General features: G+C 42.9%; 3 protein-coding genes across 4 annotated transcripts; all 3 read left to right on the forward strand.

Moving 5' to 3' along the window:
• Window positions 1-2: 2 nt before the first annotated feature.
• On the forward strand, window positions 3-5,447 carry LOC124148432 (LYR motif-containing protein 4-like). The gene is made up of 3 exons (XM_046519522.2): window positions 3-108; window positions 3,011-3,131; window positions 5,043-5,447. Exons 1-3 carry the CDS (start codon window positions 23-25, stop codon window positions 5,115-5,117), a joined length of 282 nt encoding a protein of 93 aa, XP_046375478.1. The 5' UTR covers window positions 3-22; the 3' UTR covers window positions 5,118-5,447.
• A 4,301-nt stretch (window positions 5,448-9,748) lies between these two features.
• LOC124148431 (glycogen-binding subunit 76A-like) lies at window positions 9,749-20,753 on the forward strand. 2 transcript variants are annotated; one of them, XM_046519520.2, is made up of 3 exons: window positions 9,749-12,228; window positions 17,966-18,014; window positions 18,053-20,753. In XM_046519520.2, the coding sequence occupies exons 1-3, from the start codon at window positions 10,973-10,975 to the stop codon at window positions 18,065-18,067; spliced, it is 1,320 nt and encodes a 439-aa protein (XP_046375476.1). In that variant the 5' UTR covers window positions 9,749-10,972; the 3' UTR covers window positions 18,068-20,753. The 2 variants fall into 2 exon arrangements, with proteins under 2 accessions (XP_046375476.1, XP_046375477.1); XM_046519521.2 differs by having other exon boundaries at window positions 9,751-12,228; window positions 17,966-18,052; window positions 18,091-20,753.
• LOC125381647 (collagen alpha-1(IV) chain-like) lies at window positions 12,575-20,753 on the forward strand. The gene is made up of 2 exons (XM_048398834.1): window positions 12,575-15,680; window positions 15,737-20,753. Exons 1-2 carry the CDS (start codon window positions 15,271-15,273, stop codon window positions 16,386-16,388), a joined length of 1,062 nt encoding a protein of 353 aa, XP_048254791.1. The 5' UTR covers window positions 12,575-15,270; the 3' UTR covers window positions 16,389-20,753.
• Window positions 20,754-23,691: the final 2,938 nt, after the last annotated feature.

Here is a 23,691-nt window from a genome sequence, read left to right on the forward strand (position 1 = left end):
ATTTCAACACTTCCGGTACAAAATGGCGATCTCCACAAGACCGCAAGTGTTAGCGCTTTATAAGTCCTTATTGCGCGAAGCACGTAAATTTACAGAATACAACTACAGGTACATAAACTGGCAACAATGCAGTTTACCGGGCGCAGCCCGAGCTCTTCCATTCAGTCAATTACCGCGCTATATAGTGCTACCGCTGTCTCGCTAAACCGTTACCGTGCCTCACGCTCCGGCGATTCTCGCTTCACGATCCAACACCCATTTTTTGTCTTAGGGAAACTTACACGTCTTTACGATCCAACACCCGTTTTCGGTCTTAGGGAAACTTAGACATCTTTACGATCCAACACCCGTTTTGGGTCTTAGGGAAACTTACACGTCTTTACGATCCAACACCTCTTTTCGGTCTTAGGGTTAGCTTGCTTTGGGCAAGGGTTAGCCATAAATTCTTACCTTTTCAAGCGTTAATCCAGTTAATCCAATTGGTTGGTCATGTTGACATAAACAATGGCAGATATGGTTTCAAGAAACGATGAATGGGAGAGCGGACAGTGACGTCACATGCATCCGCAATTAATTGTTTTCTGAATTACGCATGCTTGTTAATGGGGTGCTAATGACCCGTTAAACGAGCACTGAAAACATGTGATAGCGCCTGTGGTCCAGTGGTAGAGTGTCGGCTAATTAACACATTGATTAGCCAGGCCAGGGGGCCGGCGAAGCACGTTCCAGCCCCCACAGCGCTAATTGGATCTGAAAAAGTGCGCCCGGTTAAGTGCACTACTCCCGGCTCAAAACTATAGCGTAGAACGGCCTACCTTTAGAATACAGTACCACACAACTTTTCAAACACGTGACAATACCCTATGATGTAATTTGTAGTATTTTGTTGCCAGTCACACCGGCGAAACAATGCCCTGTGACGTCAGGGGGCATCGAGTGTGCATAAGCTCCTCCCAGTGATCTATCATCTCTACATGAAATGTCACTGAATACGCCAAGCGGTGTGGGGAGTTTTGAATATTTGTTTACCAAATATAGCCTGTGGTGGCACATTTTATATCAAGCGCTAGTTTACGAAAGCACTGTTATTTTATTTATTTCGTTTTTTTCGTAATTCAAAATGGTTATAAAAGCGAACTAAAATACATACCGTATATTATTTTTTCGATTCATTAATTTTCATTATTATGCACAAGAATGCAGTTTATTAGGGATATCATATTGGCGCTGAACACATCCAAATATCTCTAGTGTTAGGGTAGGTTACCCTGAACTCTATCCTTAGCCCTTGAATTCCCTTTACGATCAATCACCCCTTTACGATCATTAGGGTTAGGTACCCTTGTTAAGAAGGGACTAGTTGTTCCCTCTAGTTACGAAGGGACTAGTTTACTCTAGTCAAGAAGGGCCTTAGTTGTTTTCTCCAGTTAAGATGGGACTAGTTGTTTGTTACAGTTAAGAAGGGACTAGTTGTTTTCTCCAGTTAAGAAGGGACTAGTTGTTTTCTCTAGTCAAGAAGGGACTAGTTGTTTTCTCTTGTTGAGAAGGGACTAGTTGTTTTTTCTAGTTAAGAAGGGTCTAGTTGTTTTCTCCAGTTTAGAAGGGCCTTGTTGTTTTCTCTTGTTTAGAATGGACTAGTTGTTTTCTTTAGATAAGAAGGGACTGGATGTTTTCTCTAGTCAAGTAGGGACTAGTTGTTTTCTCTTGTTTAGAAGGGACTAGTTGTTTTCTCTAGTTAAGAAGGGACTGGTTGTTTTCTCTAGTTTAGAAGGGACTAGTTGTTTTCTCTAGTTGAAAACAATCTCATTAAAATCAGACCTTAGTTCTCGCTATCGCTAAACAAAGATCTGAGGACATCACATTAAGGGTCACGTCAGAACGACCTTTCATCCACCCAATCAGAGCGTCGCTTACCAGATCATGAAAGTGACAGTCGGAATGTGTTTTCTAATCATGCAACAACAAAATATTTAACATGGGGTATTCCGAATGACAGTTCCGGGTTTTATGATTATATCCATACAATCTAGGCCATCCATAAGCCATTCCAGAATGTTCTTCTTATCAGTTTTAATCTTTTTAATCAAGAATACGTCAAAATATGTTTCGAAGCGTAGTCGCCAGTTTTAAACTAGTGTCGTAAATCTCGAGAAAGCTGCCCTCTGATTGGCTAATGTCGATTTCTTGTCAGTCATTTCATTGGTCGGTCAAAATTCGCGGAAGGTCCTTCTGACGTGACCCGTAATGGGATGTCCTCAGATCTTTGTTTAGCGGTAGCGAGAACTAAGATGTTATTTTAATGAGATTGAGTTGAGAAGGGACTAGTTCTTTTCTGTAGTTACAAAGGGACTACCGGTAGTTGTTTTTTCTAGTAATGAAGGGACTAGTTGTCTTCTCAAGTTACGAAAGGACTAGTTGCTTTCTCTTGTTTAGAAGGGACTAATTGTTTTCTCTTGTTTAGAAAAGGACTAGTTGTTTTCTCTAGATGAGCAGGGACTAGTTGTTTTCTCTAGTTGATAAAGGACTAATTGTTTTCTCTTGTTGAGAAGGGACTAGTTGTTTTCTCTAGATAAGGAGGGACTAGTTATTTTCTCTAGTTTAGAAGGGACTAGTTGTTTTCTCTAGTTGAGAAGGGACTAGTTGTTTTCTCTAGTTAAGAAGGGACTAGTTATATGTTCCAGTTAAGAAGGGACTAGTTGTTTGTTCCAGTTAAGAAGGGACTAGTTGTTTTCTCTAGTTTAGAAGGGACTAGTTGTTTTCTCTAGTTAAGAAGGGACTAGTTGTTTTCTCTTGTTTAGAAGGGACTTGTTGTTTTCTGTAGTTAAGAAGGGACTAGTTGTATTCTCTAGTTACATAGGGACTAGCTGTTTTATCACAAACTCCTAACATTTTTCTTGAACCACTGGTCCAAAATGAGCTGTTGAATAGTTGGACCATTGATATGGCTACTGGTGCCTGTTGATCTACAGACACATCTGCCTACATCTCACGCCCCAATCATCTATTGCAGGATGTATGCTTTGAGGAAGACAAGAGATAGTTTTAGAACCAACAAATATGTCACTGATCCTCAACAAATATGGAATCTCCTGAAAGATGCTCAACAAAATCTAACCATTATTCAGCGCCAGGTGAGAAGTTCTTATGATATAGCTTCCATTTATAACTGTAACTATATCTTACAGTATTATGTATTATACAGTATTACATATATTACATATATTACATAGTATACAATATTACATGTATTACAGTATTACACTATAAACTGTATTGAAACAGTTTAGAAAAAAATGTGCCTCAGAATGGAAGAACAAAGTTCAGCTTCAAGTTGAGCTTGTTTAAAGAATGTGTATTGTTGTTCTTGAACATCATCTGTCTGTCCCATCATCAACCTTTGCAGTGGGGGCCTTTAATGGAACTCTCCAGCCTGTATATGATTAAATCTGGACCAGACAAAACAGTGGTTGACATTACGAGCAACAGTCTACATTGTTGTATGATGACACACAATCAACCAAGTCACCAAGCCTGACCACCTGATCAATTAATTTGCCTCCTACAATATGCATAGGTTGCTGGAGGAGCAAAAATCCCCACTGGGTTTAAAATAAGTTCTCACAGAATTCAGATCTGTTTTTTACATGGTCAATATCATGTTTCTTACCGTACATCAAATTTGATTTTAGATGCCGCTATGGCCTTTGACTTGCATACCCATGTTTATCTAGATTTACTGCAGTTGACATCTGATTATATTGTTAAAAACTGAAAAGGGAAATATCATCTTGGACCAATACTCAGCCACATTTCCATGATCAATATCATTATTTGGCATTTAGTATAAATAATAATGAATGAGTTGTGCTTAAACATTTTCAAAACCTGTGTGTTGCAGGTTGTTGTGGGCCTGCATTACATGTGTGTGTAAAGTCAGGTGTGTGTTGCAGGTTGTTGTGGGCCTGCATTACATGTGTGTGTAAAGTCAGGTGTGTGTAGCAGGTTGTTGTGGGCCTGCATTACATGTGTGTGTAAAGTCAGGTGTGTGTAGCAGGTTGTTGTGGGCCTGCATTACATATGTGTGTAAAGTCAGGTGTGTGTTGCAGGTTGTTGTGGGCCTGCATTACATATGTGTGTAAAGTCAGGTGTGTGTTGCAGGTTGTTGTGGGCCTGCATTACATATGTGTGTAAAGTCAGGTGTGTGTAGCAGGTTGTTGTGGGCCTGCATTACATATGTGTGTAAAGTCAGGTGTGTGTTGCAGGTTGTTGTGGGCCTGCATTACATATGTGTGTAAAGTCAGGTGTGTGTTGCAGGTTGTTGTGGGCCTGCATTACATGTGTGTGTAAAGTCAGGTGTGTGTAGCAGGTTGTTGTGGGCCTGCATTACATGTGTGTGTTAAGTCAGGTGTGTGTTGCAGGTTGTTGTGGGCCTGCATTACATGTGTGTGTAAAGTCAGGTGTGTGTAGCAGGTTGTTGTGGGCCTGCATTACATGTGTGTGTAAAGTCAGGTGTGTGTAGCAGGTTGTTGTGGGCCTGCATTACATGTGTGTGTAAAGTCAGGTGTGTGTTGCAGGTTGTTGTGGGCCTGCATTACATATGTGTGTAAAGTCAGGTGTGTGTTGCAGGTTGTTGTGGGCCTGCATTACATATGTGTGTAAAGTCAGGTGTGTGTAGCAGGTTGTTGTGGGCCTGCATTACATGTGTGTGTAAAGTCAGGTGTGTGTTGCAGGTTGTTGTGGGCCTGCATTACATGTGTGTGTAAAGTCAGGTGTGTGTAGCAGGTTGTTGTGGGCCTGCATTACATATGTGTGTAAAGTCAGGTGTGTGTTGCAGGTTGTTGTGGGCCTGCATTACATGTGTGTGTAAAGTCAGGTGTGTGTAGCAGGTTGTTGTGGGCCTGCATTACATGTGTGTGTAAAGTCAGGTGTGTGTTGCAGGTTGTTGTGGGCCTGCATTACATATGTGTGTAAAGTCAGGTGTGTGTAGCAGGTTGTTGTGGGCCTGCATTACATGTGTGTGTAAAGTCAGGTGTGTGTTGCAGGTTGTTGTTGGACAGCTGTATGGTGAGGGGAGACTCATCATTGAAGGTGGAAGGAGCAATTCCCCCCCTGGGTAGCCACAACTGGTCACTGCCATGAACAAATGGAGGAATGTGTGGATGTTTGCAAACATTACTGACAGTTATCACTCTGTCAGCAAGACATCAGGGCAGTGCTGAACTGGGAAATGGTCTGTTTGCCTTGAACACTGCAGTGCTGGGACACCCTCAGACTTGTTACAGATTCAGGAATACAGAAAACATTTTTCAGCGGGTTAATAGTTGAAGATTGATGAGTGATATGGATTTGAGTTTGTTAGAATTTGTGTATATTGCATGTATCAATAAATGAGGCTGATTCCCGACTTGTAAGTCAGTGCTCTATTCCTCCAGCTTTGTAAAGTTGCATTACTGAGTTTCAGTCTTGTATGTTCCAAATATGTTACATTATTAGTGAAAAGAATGTGATGGAGGAGAACTCTTTTGATTTCTTTTCCCACCAAGAATACAAATAAACAGAACTGTTATTTTGCAGGAAAGGCAGGTGGATATAAAGTGATGGTCCAGAGCCTCAGAAATAGCTACTGTTACTTTATCCCAACCCTGAATTCATGTTTGGAGTAAGTTATGTTTGGGGTATAGGTCCCTGTTGCACAAAGTGATCGTAGTGCTATGATTGTCATAAGTCTGTGTTGAAGTATGGCAATTACAATCATCTTAGTGCTACCATAACTTTATGGAACAGGGACCAAGTCAGAAGCCAGATGTGACAAAATGTCTGCTACTTATTGGGTCCATGTCCCACCAATCATGACAATGGCTCACTTATCACAGTCCTTTGTCTTTGAAGTATGAAATACAAGGGGTTCATATAAAACGCTGTAAATCACACAATCTGATTGGTGATAGTAACAGTGTCCAACATTTGGCAAATGTAAGTGCAGATAGCCAATGTGATCTGTGCCACAGAAATATCACTGGTCCCACAGAAACAACACTAAAACTAAAATAATTATAGACAATTTCACTTATTTTTTTCACATTATATCCTCAAAGTATCATGTTGAACTTACAATAAGTAAAGGTACTTGCACCATCAATTGAACGAATAACCAAGTGTTAGTGTGTGTCACCTGTGTGTTCCCTGAAGCCTGTGTTGTCTGAAGAGTGACCTTGCACCTGCATAGTTCCTGTAGGAAATAACTCAGTTCAACATGGGATATGTTGTGTGAAACATGTAATCAGATATACATTGGTTAGAAATGACATGTTGCTTGTGTTTAACATACGGGTTTAGCAATAATGTACACAACACATGCCCTGCATGATTATTATTTTGCGAGGAAAACATGGGCATGAAGTGAGGATCTGGAACAGGAGCAAAAATATTTACACATAAAAATATTAACACACACACACACTACTAAAGGTCCACATCGATTCCTAGCAAGCTCTCATGTCACCATAGAGCTATCCAATTAGGACTGTCCCACAATATATCTGGTTGTGGGTGTTGTCTTACCCAACCCCTTATCCAGTCTCTCACAGCAGAGACCATATATTACATGGTCTCTGCTTACAGCATGGCTGTTACTCCCCCAGGACTCGGATCACTGCACGAATTTACATTCAGAGTGTCAAAAAAGGGCCACAAAACTGTATGACAATAGGGGTGACTTCAACAAAAGTCAACTTTCACTTTATGTCGAGCATGAATTCCAGCGGAGCATTTATCATCATTTTAGCCACTTGAATTACGAAAGAAAACGAAAGCAAAAATGTTTTCACAAACTAGCGCTTTCTTTATTATAAAATGGGCCGCCGCAGGCTATATTTTGTCACACTTCAGCGCGGTGGTGACTCAGCATAACACCAGGTACTATGCTGGCTGGCTGCCGGCCGCATGGAGCTCTGGGTAGGAGAGTGATATTTTGCAAACAAATTTTCAAAACTCTCATTGCACATCTCGTAAGTCACCTCTTACAACAAGCGGAATCGCTTTTAGGCAAGCATAGGTTGCTGAAGACCATTCTCATTGCTATACCTGCACAATTTGTAGAGGACCGCAATTCCTTTGGCTGTAAGTCTAAATAAAACAAAGTGAAAAAATGAAGAGAAACATCCAAGTTATCTGCAAACACTTGATGCCGAGGATTGTTTAAGTAAGAACAGATATATGGATAAAGTCATGATGTAATGATACTAATTGCCAATGAAATTCTTGTGGAATAAATAAACCAACTGAAATGTGTTTGTCGAGTCTGAGATGATAATAAATTCATTCCTATTTTCATTCAGAACTAAATATATTAAATATTGATGTTCTACCAATGCGCAATAACTGAGGTTTTTGTTTGCAATCTACTGACTCTATTAAATTCAACATTCTATTGTCCTCTTTAGTATCATTTGAATTATTATAAGGGTAATGCTATTTTTCAGGGCATTATCATTTGCAGAAGCCTGAGGTCTTCCATTAACTGCCTGACGAAGGAGGGCAGTTGAAAAGACCGAGGGCTTCTGCAAATGATAATGACCTGAAAAATGGTGTTACCATTATGATAGCTAAAAAATTGATGGAATTTGTTATCAAATAAAAAGAAACAACAATATCGGTTTTGAAACATTTACTACAATCGACACCAATGTCACTGACCAACTTTTAAGAATATGGAAACGTCATAGAACAAACCATGACGGCACTATTGAACGTGACGTCACCTATCCCTATCTTATGACGTCACATAACGGGCGTGATAATGGTCCGTCGTCAAGCAATATGAGAGCATTATCAAGTTACTGTGGACCGTGGTTTAATAATTCTATCCATTTTAGCTATAATACGTCATAGGGTATTGCCACGTGTTTGAAAAGTTTGTGGTACTGTATTCTAAAGGTAGGCCCAAAAGAAATGCTAAAAATATTGCGAATAGCATGCATAAACAGTCGATAGTTTCTATAGCTTCAATACATATATAAAGAACCAAATTAAAAACTTCACAATCCTAAAATTTTAACATTTTGACCAGTTATCATTGTGGGCCCTTATTGTGTATTTAAACAGTAATGGCCACGTATTGACTTCAGATAACACCCGTTTTTGTGCAGGTAAATCGATCAAAATCATGTGCACAGCACTATAGTGGCAAAAGTGTTTTTTCACGTGCAACTTGCACGTGGCCATAATACCGCACGTGTTTTCAGCCATACTTGTTAGCAGTCATTAACAAAAAAAAGAAAAACACAAGAAAACAAAAGTCTTTACGGCCATTTGTCATGCCACGCCTTTCAATTGGCAACGTGAACGTGCCATCGGCATGTTGCAGACGGGAACGTCCGTAGCTGAAGTCGCAAGGACGATGGGTTGTAGTCGACGGACTGTTTATGATTTACAGACGCGTCTACAGCGAACGGGTACCACCGCTGATCGCCCTCGGCCAGGTCGACCACGTGTGACGTCACATGCAGAGGATCGTCAGATTGTCTTACATCACCTCCGTAACCGATTTTTGACGGCTACATCAACCAGAAATGAACTGTTTAGGGGTAGACTGAGTGCGCAAACTGTTCGAAACCGTCTGAGAACTGCTCACCTTCAAGCACGACGGCCATACTGCGGGCCGATTCGGACTCAATTACACAGACGTCAACGTCAATTGTGGGCACAGCGACACTTACGATGGACTCCGAGGAATTGGAATCAAGTCGTCTTCAGTGACGAATCCCGATTTATTCTTCGATTTGCTGATGGTAGGGCGAGGGTGTGGAGGCGCCGTCATGAACGTTACGCCCAGTGTTGTGTAAAGGAAGTTGACAGATTTCGAGGCGGAAGTGTCATGGTGTGGGGTGCTTTCTGTGGCAATGCACGTTCCAGGCTTCTTGTCATCCGCGGCAACCTCAACGCTGCTGCTTACCGCGACCAGGTACTGGCACCAGAACTTCTGCCTTTTATGGCAGCACATGGACCCGGTTTGATCTTTCAAAACGACAATGCCAGACCCCACACAGCAATTTTGACAAGGAATTTCCTTCAGAATGCGGGAGTCAACGTCATGGACTGGCCGTCAAGGTCTCCCGACCTCAATCCCATCGAACACGTCTGGGATGCTCTTGGCAGAAGTCTGCGCACTCTCCAGAACCAACCACATAATTTGCAAGATCTTGGCACCATTTTGCAGCAACAATGGCGTCTTCCCAATCATGTGTTCACAAGCATCACAAGGTCCATGCGGAGGCGTTGTGTGGCAGTTGTCAACGCACATGGTGGCCATACACGCTACTGAACTTGTGTGCTATCAGAATCTCGTGCTTGGGACTTATGATTTAAACTGTTGATGTTATTACCGAATACCGTAGGTGCTTGGAACAAATTATGGTTACCACCGTTAATTAAAATCCTTCTTTGGACATTAATGATTAAAAATTACCTTCTCTGATACATTTGTCCGTTGTATATCATATATGGGATTACTTTTAAAAATGTGAAGTTTTTAATTTGTCTCAGTATATTATTCAAGTTTCAAATCTGCCTATGTTGTTGGTTAGCAAGGATTACCACCTCTTCATACTGTATTCCAAAGGTACTCCGAATCGATTTATATCGATATAATACTATCGCAGGGCAAATCATTGCGATAGTTCTATATATTGTTACACTCCTATATTCGTATAACATGTGTAAAGAAGAAAAGTTGCTAATTCCAGACTGGGGAAATCTTTTCACGTCCCTAAACTGAATAGTGAACAACTAAGTTTGTAAGTATAAATTTAGGAAAATAAATTGCACAGAATACTGCAAGAGAAACCTTGACACAGTATCAAACAAACATTCCAACAGAAACATAGGAGGTTTCTTCGAACCACCGCTATATCCATGACAATGTAACAATACTTGCCAAAACAACACGTGCAGTGACCGTGTTTGGAAAACAAGCAACAAAAACCCGACACAATATATGATTCTTGAAAGCTTATATATATATTGAGACATTAACTTTTTTGAGTAAATCTTTATAGGCCATCCGTATTTTTGTATGTTTCTCACCTCCAACCTCAACCAGCAAGAGTGCGGGCAAGCGAATATTTTGTGTAAGTTATTTTTATGAAAGTCCCTAAATTAATTTAGGACGTAGATCGAGTCGGTTTGCTTTGGAAGCTATTTGTTTCAAAATATTGCGGAAGAAAGATCAAGCCGACCTGTGTGTAATTGTAGCGCAATTTCTTTTTTTATCACATCGGGGCATACAGTTCCACAGCGGCGAGTTCCGAAAACTTTTTATTTCACGTAAAAAAATCAGAGTGGGCGGGAAATGTCAAACACAGAGAAAATACGGACAGCCGTAGCGCCTTGTCTGATTGCGCCTACTTCACAATTGGCGCAATCGCCTACTTATAAATCAATAAAACTTAGTATGATGTCTCCTTTCACTCAGGCCGTAGTACAAAGAACGAGGCTTTGAGCCGCCAGCCAAGCCTGACATCCACGTGGCAATGTTTACATCTGGTACCCTTTGTCCTATTGACCTGCAGGAGGTCAAGTTCTGTGACGTCACTTAACCTTAGTGATGTATTCAGGGCCGTAAACTCAGTCGAATAACCTTCAGTGACTTTGCGAAGGAAGTGTGTACCCTTCATAGTTGGAGGGTCACAATGGGATACAGTATACATTGGGAGGCCACAGTGAACGACTGTAGAGGCTGAGAGGGAACATGACAGCCGGAGCGAGCCGCGGCCGGTCATATCAACAAACCCTCGTGCGAGTCGACTGACCTTGAGACTGTCAGTCAGCTGGCTCGGTGGTAGTAGCGAGACTGGGGATTATACGATATCACAGGCGGTGTCATGTTGGTTATGATCAGTTATTTGATTTAGTACTTGAATGGAAGCTGACATAACCGGCATGGATTTCCCCTATCTTATATACAATTGCCACAATGAACGGTGACCGCGAAGATGACATGACTGTCTTCCTTCCGCGTAATCTCTCCTATGTGCGGGATAGCAACTTAGACGAATATAGTGTCAGTTCGACATTCGTGCAGAACCCTCGAGAACGCTTAGGAGACTGTAGTGAGTGCAGTGAGTGCATGCATCTGTTTGAAGCGATGGCCGAGGAGGGGGGAGCCACGAGCATGCAGGAGATGCAGGACTATGGGTCGTCGGTGGACCCGGAGGATAAACCTGTGACTGAGATGCAAGAGACTGTTGGCTCGGATACTCCCAGTGAAGAAGGTATTTTCGTCAATGTAATCGATGATGAGTTAGACCATTTTGAGACTGCTATCAATGATGGCCATGAGACCGATGATCACTCTGGTGACTCTGTTTACAGTCCAAATGGCTCTGACCTTGGCGAGACACAGGAAGGTCACAAACAGCGACTTGAGGAGGCTGTGAACACAATTGCTAACTCCGATTTCAATGCCAAACCAGAACTCAAAATAAAGATAAACGATCGACCATTCCTGGAAACAACAACCGAGGAAGCTTTCCTTAAATTTGTATCTTCAAAAAGTCCCGTATATGAAGATAAGGAATTTAACTTTTCACGTAGTGAATTAAGGAAGTCATCGTCTCTCAAGACTAACAAGACTCCCCCTGGAACACCGAGTAGAAAGAAAGTTGTCCGTTTTGCGGACGCTATGGGTTTGGATCTTGAATCTGTGAGAAACATTGTGAACGTGGATACCCCGCCCAAAGTGCCGGCGTCTGCCCTGGCCGACCTGCGTGTTGGGCTGGAGGAAGACAGACGTGCAATGGGGAGCAGGTTTCTCACTGCCTGTTTTTCCCAGCCAGGGGCGTCAGAAAATTTCATGAAGAAGGTTCTTGCTCAAAAGGTGAGTTTGGAGAATGCCGTCATTACAGGGATGACCATCACAGGCGTTATCCGAGTGGCCAACATTTCCTTCAACAAAATGGTGCGAGTGCGCTACAGCACTAACAGGTGGGCCACCTTTCATGACATAGCAGCATCTTATGTGCAGAACTCGTGCGACGGACCCACAGATAGATTCTCGTTCAGTATTGTGGCACCTGCAAATTTCGATGTTGGATCCAGGTTGGAGTTCGCCGTGTCCTATGCCGCCAGCTGTACCGTGTTCTGGGACAACAACGAGGGAAGGAACTATGTGTTTGAATGTTTTGCGAAGACCGTCCCAACAGAGGCCGAGAATTCCTGGATGCACTTTTTGTAAGTGGCTGAGTGTGTTGGGCTCTGCATGTGTGCTACTCCCATCATGTATATCTGCTATATATTTAGACATTGGTTTAGTGATAAAAAATTATACATATAATACAATACTTGATAATTGTGAGATCTGAGCTTTTGATTACGATATTTCTGTTAAGGGTAGGGGTAAATAGATTTTATATGTTTATTATGAAGTTGATCGACCCATGAAGATCTGGGCTACAGTAGATCTTCAGCAACACATGCTTGCCGTAAAAGGCAACTAATGGGATCGGGTTGTCAGGCTCACCGACTTGGATGATGCATGCTATCGTATCCCAATTGTGTATCCCAAATGCTCATGATGTCAATCACTGGATTTTCTGGTCCAGGCTTGATTATTTACAGACCGTCGTCATATAGCTAGAATATTGCTGAGTTCGGCGTTAAACAACAAACAAACAAAAAAATATTATGTATGTGTTTGTGTTTGGTATGTTTTATGGTAGAGTTTTCTATATGGAATACATATTCATGTCGTAAGATATTTGATGTATGTCACATTTAACGCCTGTCTGTCACAGCTGCGTAACACAGTGTACAATATTCACTTGCATAATATTGAAACAAACATTGTTTTGATTGTGTGCATACGGGTACATATTAGTAAGTTTCACCCTGAACAACCCCCAATGAGATATACATTTAGGCCTTTTAGTCTTGTACATTTTAATGTTAGCGCTGCCACTTCTATCATGTATTTACTGTATCACAGCTGTTGTGAAGGCTTGCCATGTAAGTAGCAGATGAACAACTTCAATGTAAAGCCTGTCAAGTCGTCAAATAGTTGACCAGTAATAGACCTGGGATGCGACATAGGATGCATACTGTATTGGCATAATCGCATTGTTGAATGTTGACATCTTGACAATCTGCCAATATCATTCCAGCTCTGAGTAGAAGGTGCGTGAACTGTGTACACATCTAGAGCCTGCCCTAGTGTGGGTGTCCACTGTGTGCGGCTGTTCCTGTGTACACATCTATAGCTAGCCCAGGGTTAGAAACTAACAGTTTTCGTCCACTAGCCCTTATAATGATAACATATAGCAAAACCCTTAAAAAGGGCAAATTTCTTCTACTCCTTATGATACCTTTACCATTGGGCAGTTTGGCAAGGACTATAGGACTAGTGCCAATTTCTAACGCTGTAGCCCTAGTGTGGGTGTCCACTGTGTGCGGCTGCTCCTGTGTACACATCTATAGCTTGCCCAAGTGTGGGTGTCCACTGTGTGCAGCTGTTCCTGTGTACACATCTAGAGCCTGCCCTAGTGTGGGTGTCCACTGTGTGCGGCTGTTCCTGTGTACACATCTAGAGCCTGCCCTAGTGTGGGTGTCCACTGTGTGCGGCTGTTCCTGTGTACACATCTAGAGCCTGCCCAAGTGTGGGTGTCCACTGTGTGCAGCTGTTCCTGTGTACACATCTATAGCCTGCCCTAGTGTGGGTGTCCACTGTGTGCGGCTGTTCCTGTGTACACATCTAGAGCCTGCCCTAGTGTGGGTGTCCAGTGTGTGCGGCTGCTCCTGTGTACACATCTAGAGCCTGCCCTAGTGTGGGTGTCCACTGTGTGCGGCTGTTCCTGTGTACACATCTATAGCTTGCCCAAGTGTGGGTGTCCACTGTGTGCAGCTGTTCCTGTGTACACATCTATAGCTTGCCCTAGTGTGGGTGTCCACTGTGTGCAGCTGTTCCTGTGTACACATCTATAGCTAGCCCTAGTGTGGGTGTCCACTGTGTGCGGCTGTTCCTGTGTAAACATCTATAGCTTGCCCAAGTGTGGGTGTCCACTGTGTGCAGCTGTTCCTGTGTACACATCTATAGCTTGCCCTAGTGTGGGTGTCCACTGTGTGCGGCTGCTCCTGTGTACACATCTATAGCTTGCCCTAGTGTGGGTGTCCACTGTGTGCAGCTGTTCCTGTGTACACATCTACAGCCTGCCCTAGTGTGGGTGTCCACTGTGTGCGGCTGTTCCTGTGTACACATCTAGAGCCTGCCCTAGTGTGGGTGTCCACTGTGTGCGGCTGCTCCTGTGTACACATCTATAGCTAGCCCTAGTGTGGGTGTCCACTGTGTGCGGCTGTTCCTGTGTACACATCTATAGCTAGCCCTAGTGTGGGTGTCCACTGTGTGCGGCTGCTCCTGTGTACACATCTATAGCTAGCCCTAGTGTGGGTGTCCACTGTGTGCGGCTGTTCCTGTGTACACATCTATAGCTTGCCCAAGTGTGGGTGTCCACTGTGTGCAGCTGTTCCTGTGTACACATCTAGAGCCTGCCCTAGTGTGGGTGTCCACTGTGTGCGGCTGTTCCTGTGTACACATCTAGAGCCTGCCCTAGTGTGGATGTCCACTGTGTGCGGCTGCTCCTGTGTACACATCTATAGCTTGCCCTAGTGTGGGTGTCCACTGTGTGCAGCTGTTCCTGTGTATACATCTAGAGCATGCCCTACTGTTCCAGCATAACAAGTTAAATATCAACTTTATATTTCATCATTAGATATATAATGCAGACATTTCTAATGGTGCACTTAAATTTTAATCCACTTACATTTCTTGCATATGATTTTAATTAGATTAAATTTTATCGTTGCATATCATTTGTCCATGGCCCGATGGCAATACACCTACAACAATGTTGTGCCTCGCTGGAGTATTGATAGTACACATTCATATATTTATAAAACAATAGCCAGGAGCTTTCCCCATTTCCAAAAGTATTTCTCAAGCAATCCACGGATCTAGGATTTGATTGCCGGGTAGGCATTGTCCTGTCCAATACTGAAGGGGAGTTGGATGACGGTTGAAGAACTTACCTATGGCAATACCGTGGCAGTATCTATACTGCGATAGAAGTGTTTCAAACATTTGCAATGCCATTGCCATAGTAGCAATGTCCCCGCTACCCCCAGTCAGTATGATTCACCAAATATTAGGGTAATTATAAACCTGTTATCAAATACTGCCAATTTCCAGTTATATTAAATTAGCAAAAGTGACAGCACGGTGACATGTATCGATCAGGCAATACAAGGGACATCAGGCTATACAAGGGGCATCAGGCTATACAAGGGACATCAGGCTATACAAGGGGGATCAGGCTATACAAGGGACATCAGGCTATACAAGGGACATCAGGCTATACAAGGGACATCAGGCCATACAAGGGACATCAGGCTATACAAGGGGCATCCGTCTATACAAGGGAGATCTCGCTATACAAGGGCATCAGGCTATACAAGGGACATCAGGCCATACAAGAGGCATCAGGCTATACAAGGGGAATCAGGCTATACAAGGGGCATCAGGCTATACAAGGGACATCAGGCTATACAAGGGGCATCAGGCTATACAAGGGAGACCAGGCTATACAAGGGACATCAGGCTATACAAGGGCATCAGGCTATACAAGGGACATCAGGCTATACAAGGGAGATCTCGCTATACAAGGGCATCAGGCTATACAAGGGACATCAGGCCATACAAGAGGCATCAGGCTATACAAGGGAGATCTCGCTATACAAGGGCATCAGGCTATACAAGGGACATCAGGCTATACAAGGGCATCAGGCTATACAAGGGAGATCTCGCTATACAAGGGCATCAGGCTATACAAGGGACATCAGGCTATACAAGGGCATCAGGCTATACAAGGGAGATCTCGCTATACAAGGGCATCAGGCTATACAAGGGACATCAGGCCATACAAGAGGCATCAGGCTATACAAGGGGCATCAGGCTATACAAGGGAGACCAGGCTATACAAGGGACATCAGGCCATACAAGGGGAATCAGGCTATACAAGGGGCATCAGGCTATACAAGGGGGACCAGGCTATACAAGGGGCATCAGGCTATACAAGGGGCATCAGGCTATACAAGGGAGACCAGGCTATACAAGGGACATCAGGCTATACAAGGGGGACCAGGCAATACAAGGGGCATCAGGCTATACAAGGGCATCAGGCTATACAAGGGAGATCTCGCTATACAAGGGGGACCAGGCCATACAAGGGGCATCAGGCTATACAAGGGGCATCAGGCCATACAAGGGACATCAGGCTATACAAGGGGGACCAGGCTATACAAGGGGGGTTGAGGAGTTCTCAGCCTCACAGAGATATGATTGAGTAATAATCAAATTTCTTGTCAAATAGTTTCGCTGAGACAAGGAAAATAAAATAAGCAGGGATCTGTTACTTTAAATGACGTGCAGTTTAAGTTGTATAGGTCATGACGGAACCACCCCTAACCCACCCCGGGAGGTGCTGACAGTAATCATCTGGAGGGACCATTTTGCTTAGCTGATATACGACATGTCTTTAGAAAAAGCAACATTTTCTATTTTTCGTGTTAACATTTGTCCTAACTTGCCAGGGGTGCACGTTTGCGTCAGTGAGAGCGTACAGGGGTACCGCTGTATAAGAGGTGTTTTATCGAGATCGAGTATTGTAATACAAATGTCTGCCTTGTCAACGAAGACAACCGTGATAGAGACAACCTGCTGCGTCTTGCCAAACATTTGTATATTTGTATATATTTGCGTAAGGCTTTGTTTTGTAGACTGGTTTTGTAGTTCGATAGTTTTAACAAACGTAAGGTGTTTGAAAAATTACTAATTCCAAAAGAAATCCGTCAACCAACCCTTGCCTCACGGAATGGGTTCAGAAGCTAGATTAGGGCATGTGTGGGGATATGCCAGGTTTGAAATGTTACTGTTATCATGATATACCAGAGGTCAAAGGTTTCACTGTTATCATGATATACCAGAGGTCAAAGGTTTCACTGTTATCATGATATACCACTGGTCAAAGGTTTCACTGTTATCATGATATACCACTGGTCAAAGGTTTCACTGTTATCATGATATACCACTGGTGAAAGGTTTCACTGTTATCATGATATACCACTGGTGAAAGGTTACTGTTATCATGATATACCTGTGGTGAAATGTTACACTGTTATCATGATATACCAGAGGTCAAAGGTTTCACTGTTATCATGATATACCACTGGTCAAAGGTTTCACTGTTATCATGATATACCACTGGTGAAAGGTTACTGTTATCATGATATACCTGTGGTGAAAGGTTACACTGTTATCATGATATACCTGTGGTGAAATGTTACTGTTATCATGATATACCAGAGGTCAAAGGTTTCACTGTTATCATGATATACCACTGGTCAAAGTTTTCACTGTTATCATGATATACCACTGGTCAAAGGTTTCACTGTTATCATGATATACCACTGGTCAAAGGTTACTGTTATCATGATATACCTGTGGTGAAAGGTTACACTGTTATCATGATATACCTGTGGTGAAATGTTACTGTTATCATGATATACCAGAGGTCAAAGTTTAAACTGTTATCATGTTATACCAGAGGTCAAAGGCTACACTGTTATCAGGGTAATCCTCGTTTGGGTAGGCAGTCGTGGCGGGAAAGTATTCGTGGCGTGGGGGTTGGTGCTAGGAAACTGGAGTTATTGCCGTGTTTCAGGACATGTTATACATACATGCAATGGCTAAGCAAGCAATGTAAGTACACCAACAGTATAACCTCATAGGATAGCTGAACTACCGGTGGCAGTAAGCGCCCCGGCCACCTTTACCATTCCTACAAGACGGTTTCATCATTGTGTTAAGATGGTACGTACGTGGTGTGACGTCATGACAACATTGTTGTGACTTACGTTTCAGGGCGGGCGGTGAGCCAGACACGAAGCCTGAGTCGTCTGCTCGTCTGCAGGTCCCCTCGTGTTGATAGGCCGTCCTTGCAGCAAGCAGGTCCCCTCGTGTTGATAGGCCGTCCTTGCAGCAAGCAGGTCCGTGGTGACTGCATGGCGTGACTGGTGGTCCTAACCCTCTCCCTTGACTTGCAGATGTATACTAATGAAGTGCAATATCCCCTGTAACCGCTCTGCTTTCTAGTACCACAGCGGCCAATCACAGTAGCATGTAAACTATGATATGAGTAAAAGTCGAGGCCTACTATATTCACTGTGGTATGCAGCGTGTTGGATGGCCTACAGATAGAGAATATAGGAAATGAAATTATCGTTAAAGGCACTGTTACGGGCATTTGCTGGCCGACATTGTAAGTATCTTGGGCGTTATGTCTACAGTCTTACGGTCTTGTATTCATTTGTAATATTCTACTCCTAGCTGCAAGTTGTGTGTGTGTGTGTGTGTGTGTGTGTGTGTGTGTGTGTGTGTGTGTGTGTGTGTGAGAAATACAGTTATTCTTTCATAATTAGCCAAACCATGGCATACCAAGCTACAAAACAAATTCTTCTACACTATGATATGTCCCATTATCTTTCTTTATTGTGCTTCAAAATCGAATCTGTCCATATTATTATTAGAGTTATGTTTTATCCAATGATTCAGTAGTACTCTTTATATTGATTGTTATTGTTATTGTTATCTACTCTGCTCTTGTTGAATCTGTGTGACGCGGAGGCGGGGGCTGGCATCCTCCGTCATCCCGTCCTCTCCCTCATCCTGTGCAATATCACGGCATCTATTGACACTTATATCATGTTGTTGACTGTTCGCATAATATTTTGTCTTACTGGTTTGTTTGTTGTTGCGAAATTAAACATGAATCTCTTCGTCTAATTGTAGAAAAAAACACCCTTTTTTACATGCGTTTTATTGCTTGTATTATTGTTAAATCAGGATCTCATAAATCCATTTTTTGCCTATAAATATCTCAGCTTTTTTGTAACAGGGTATTATGTTCCTATTAACCCTATTAGTTTTTTCTATGTTAATGTAACCGTTGTTGTGGATGCACCAAGAATTACTGTCAACCGAGTGTATATTGGTACCTATGGCCTTCACTCAGACATTCTTGCTTGTACCATTATTGGAAATTCGATATTTAGCATACATGTGTTTCTATGAATGACATTTTTTGACATATGATGTTGACACTTTTTGACATATGATGTGTGATCCAGCTACAGCCGTTGACTTTCACCTACCACTGTTTTCTGGGGTTCATCCATCTCCTCTGAAACTACAAGGCCTACGAAACTGAATCTTTGCAACAATGATCTAAGCTACCGTGTCTCTAAAAGGTGACCACATGAATTGGATCCGATGTTAAACATGACCCTTACGGCAGTCTTATTTAGAAACCAATAAATGGCTATTAATCGTCCATCCTTTTTTCAATAAGTTTGGTATGGCATATGTTCCATTTGTTCAATATTATGAATCGTTACCTTGATTCAACCTTTACATCGTAATACTTGGTGCCACCGAAGTGAAAATGGGCAATAACAATGCAAGGAAAAAGCATATCTTAAACCACACTGCTCACTAGCCTGCCACCATACACCACATTATCATCATACACAGGAGATCAATGGTCAACTGTAGGTTTTGATCTTTTCCACCAATCGTTTTTTTATCAAAATAAGGTTGATGTATCATAACATTATTTGTTCATAAGGTGAGCTACAGACCTTTGCTGCTATATTTGTGTAGAGTGGGTTTCTTCTATTCATATTTCCACTGAAGTTCAGAATATGTACTCTCCACTCTGAAGTATACTTGTATTTTGCTTTGTGTTTGACTGGGATTGTATGATTATGTAATAACTCCTAGTGATACCATCCATCATTTGGCGGGTCACAGTTTGATACTGTGTGGGTCATGTTACGCCTGGACCCGACATCTATTTTTGGGTATGAGAAAATATGTTAAAATTAGTATCTCACTTATTGTTCCAGGGAAATATAAGACTAACTGATATTTTTGGAATAACACATATTTTGTGCTGTGTTGATTTAGTAACTATAGAAACGGAGAGAATATGAAACAGCGTGAAATCTCAGTTGGGTCCGAGACACATGGGCCGGTATCTTAACAGATTGATATTTGAATGTGTCATGATGTACTGTATCTGCAGGATATACTTGGGAGGTAATGTCTGTTGTGCAAGTGTCATACTGTGTATGTCAAGTGACACCATTCTATCTATAAATACATGTTTGACTGTGATACTAACGCTGGAGATACTGCGATCGGGATGCTATATTTTCACCTGGATTTGTTTTTGACGCTGTCAGCTGTGATACAATGTCTGGTATGGTTAACAAAGGATTGTTGGACATATTTTCCATGTGAAGACTAAAACAAACTATGTGTCATTGTTCTCACCAATATGATATCAACTTATGAGGACATGTCTAATTACGTCATGGATGCCGTCACATCCACGGTGTCAGCACTGCTGTCTCGACTTACGAGGGCACGTCATGTCGGCAGTGAGAGCTACGGTGTCCTGGTTTTACTAAGAATGCTGTAATGTCAAATGTTGCTCACTCCCAATACAACATCATTCACTATCAAGAGGTTAAACATGTTGAAAAGTGCCGAGAAATGTGTTATTGCACCAATTACAAGTATTCTGGTATGTGAGACCGGCAATTGACGTTCTCCTACACTGCAGTCAATAAAACTGTTGGTTGAATTACATGTCTGTTGTGTTTTGTTGAAGTGTGCATGTGGACAGTTAGCGGTTGTATACAGTTGTTACTGTTGTCCTTCGATAAGTGCTCGAACAAGCACAAAGTAAGACAGTCACGCCCATGTGTTGAATTATTACAACATGGGAATCGGGTACGTGTTTCAGGTACATGAGTGACATCATGATAAATGCTTTTCACTGTCAGGATATATGCTTTTCACTGTCAGGATATATGCTGTTCACTGTCGGTCAACGTTATGTCACACACACGTGTTACCTCGCACAGCATGCAGAGAAAGCCTTCACTGAGATTGTAAATGTCCGATACGTTATGTTATTATGACCGTTTTGATAGTCAATGAACCTTGTTTTAAAAACAGCAACAAATGCTTCAATATAAATGACAGATTTGAAAATGTGGATTGTTTCCTCAGCCGCAGAACCAACCATGACCTTTTCTATGACACCACCAAGCATTAACACATTCAACTGCTTACTACCTTTTCTATAACTTGCCTGAATTACCTTATTGAAGGTGGTTTGTGTTTCTTGCTAGGAACCTTTTTAAATCGCTTCGATTGTGCAAATTGATTTCAGTAATCATATCTCCGATATCTTAATTTTAACTCTATAAATTCGATTTTTTCATCGGCAAATAACAGCGCGATTGTTAATTTCAAACTAGGTGTGGGTGGTAGAGCTGTGCCTTGCAGGGACGAGAGGATGGCCTGTTTGGTGTGGGTGGTAGAGCCGTGCCCTGCAGAATGGCCTGTTTGGTGTGGGTGGTAGAGCCGTGCCCTGCATGGACGAGAGGATGGCCTGTTTGGTGTGGGTGGTAGAGCCGTGCCCTGCAGAATGGCCTGTTTGGTGTGGGTGGTAGAGCCGTGCCCTGCATAGACAAGGGGATGGCCTGTTTTGTGCGGGTGGTAGAGCCGTGCCCTGCAGGGTGGCCTGTTTGGTGTGGGTGGTAAAGCCGTGCCCTGCAGAATGGCCTGTTTGGTGTGGGTGGTAGAGCCATGCCCTGCAGGATGGCCTGTTTGGTGTGGGTGGTAGAGCCGTGCCCTGCAGAATGGCCTGTTTGGTGTGGGTGGTAGAGCCGTGCCCTGCATGGACGAGAGGATGGCCTGTTTGGTGTGGGTGGTAGAGCCGTGCCCTGCAGAGTGGCCTGTTTGGTGTGGGCGGTAGAGCCGTGCCCTGCAGAATGGCCTGTTTGGTGTGGGTGGTAGAGCCGTGCCCTGCATGGACGAGAGGATGGCCTGTTTGGTGTGGGTGGTAGAGCCGTGCCCTGCAGAGTGGCCTGTTTGGTGTGGGTGGTAGAGCCGTGCCCTGCAGAATGGCCTGTTTGGTGTGGGTGGTAGAGCCATGCCCTGCAGGATGGCCTGTTTGGTGTGGGTGGTAGAGCCGTGCCCTGCAGGATGGCCTGTTTGGTGTGGGTGGTAGAGCCGTGCCCTGCAGGGTGGCCTTTTTGGTGTGGGTGGTAGAGCCATGCCCTGCAGGGTGGCCTGTTTGGTGTGGGTGGTAGAGCCATGCCCTGCAGGATGGCCTGTTTGGTGTGGGTGGTAGAGCCGTGCCCTGCAGAATGGCCTGTTTGGTGTGGGTGGTAGAGCCGTGCCCTGCATGGACGAGAGGATGGCCTGTTTGGTGTGGGTGGTAGAGCCGTGCCCTGCAGGAATGCTCGGCATTAAGGGCCTCGTCTCGGAGTCAGTATGCTATGTCGGCATGGGTATTCATGTTAAAATGGTATAAGATGTGAAGATGATGAAAGTTTAGTTGGTGTGAAGATAATGGTTGTTTACTGGGTGTGAAGATGATGAAAGTTTAGTGGGTGTGAAAATGATGAAGGTTTAGTGGGTGTGAAGATGATGAAAGTTTAGTGAGTGTGAAGATGATGAAAGTTTAGTGGGTGTGAAGATGATGAAAGTTTAGTGGGTGTGAAGATGATGAAAGTTTAGTGGGTGTGAAGATGATGAAAGTTTAGTGAGTGTGAAGATGATGAAAGTTTAGTGAGTGTGAAGATGATGAAAGTTTAGTGGGTGTGAAGATGATGAAAGTTTAGTGGGTGTGAAAATGATGAAGGTTTAGTGGGTGTGAAGATGATGAAAGTTTAGTGGGTGTGAAGATAATGGTTGTTTACTGGGTGTGAAGATGATGAAAGTTTAGTGGGTGTGAAGATGATGAAAGTTTAGTGGGTGTGAAGATGATGAAAGTTTAGTGGGTGTGAAAATGATGAAGGTTTAGTGGGTGTGAAGATGATGAAAGTTTAGTGGGTGTGAAGATAATGGTTGTTTACTGGGTGTGAAGATGATGAAAGTTTAGTGGGTGTGAAGATGATGAAAGTTTAGTGGGTGTGAAGATGATGAAAGTTTAGTGGGTGTGAAGATAATGGTTGTTTACTTGGTGTGAAGATGATGAAAGTTTAGTGGGTGTGAAAATTATGAAGGTTTAGTGGGTGTGAAGATGATGAAAGTTTAGTGGGTGTGAAGATAATGGTTGTTTACTGGGTGTGAAGATGATGAAAGTTTAGTGGGTGTGAAAATGATGAAGGTTTAGTGGGTGTGAAGATGATGAAAGTTTAGTGAGTGTGAAGATGATGAAAGTTTAGTGAGTGTGAAGATGATGAAAGTTTAGTGGGTGTGAAGATGATGAAAGTTTAGTGGGTGTGAAGATAATGGTTGTTTACTGGGTGTGAAGATGATGAAAGTTTAGTGGGTGTGAAGATGATGAAAGTTTAGTGGGTGTGAAGATGATGAAAGTTTAGTGGGTGTGAAAATGATGAAGGTTTAGTGGGTGTGAAGATGATGAAAGTTTAGTGGGTGTGAAGATAATGGTTGTTTACTGGGTGTGAAGATGATGAAAGTTTAGTGGGTGTGAAGATGATGAAAGTTTAGTGGGTGTGAAGATGATGAAAGTTTAGTGGGTGTGAAAATGATGAAGGTTTAGTGGG

Source organism: Haliotis rufescens, unplaced genomic scaffold (genome assembly GCF_023055435.1).
Source record: "Haliotis rufescens isolate VD_foot unplaced genomic scaffold, xgHalRufe1.0.p SCAF_19, whole genome shotgun sequence".
Classification (NCBI taxonomy): Eukaryota; Metazoa; Mollusca; class Gastropoda; order Lepetellida; family Haliotidae; genus Haliotis; species Haliotis rufescens.

What these genes read in the sequence shown, in the direction of transcription:
- LOC124148431 (XM_046519520.2), top strand. Translation starts at nt 10,973, where the DNA reads ATGAACGGTGACCGCGAAGATGACATGACTGTCTTCCTTCCGCGTAAT. An exon ending in AATTCCTGGATGCACTTTTT is followed by an intron (nt 12,229 to 17,965) that starts GTAAGTGGCTGA and finishes CTTACGTTTCAG; the next exon opens with GGCGGGCGGTGAGCCAGACA.
- LOC125381647 (XM_048398834.1), top strand. Translation starts at nt 15,271, where the DNA reads ATGTATCGATCAGGCAATACAAGGGACATCAGGCTATACAAGGGGCAT. An exon ending in GGCTATACAAGGGACATCAG is followed by an intron (nt 15,681 to 15,736) that starts GCTATACAAGGG and finishes AAGGGACATCAG; the next exon opens with GCCATACAAGAGGCATCAGG.
- LOC124148432 (XM_046519522.2), top strand. Translation starts at nt 23, where the DNA reads ATGGCGATCTCCACAAGACCGCAAGTGTTAGCGCTTTATAAGTCCTTA. An exon ending in TTTACAGAATACAACTACAG is followed by an intron (nt 109 to 3,010) that starts GTACATAAACTG and finishes CATCTATTGCAG; the next exon opens with GATGTATGCTTTGAGGAAGA. An exon ending in TAACCATTATTCAGCGCCAG is followed by an intron (nt 3,132 to 5,042) that starts GTGAGAAGTTCT and finishes TGTGTGTTGCAG; the next exon opens with GTTGTTGTTGGACAGCTGTA.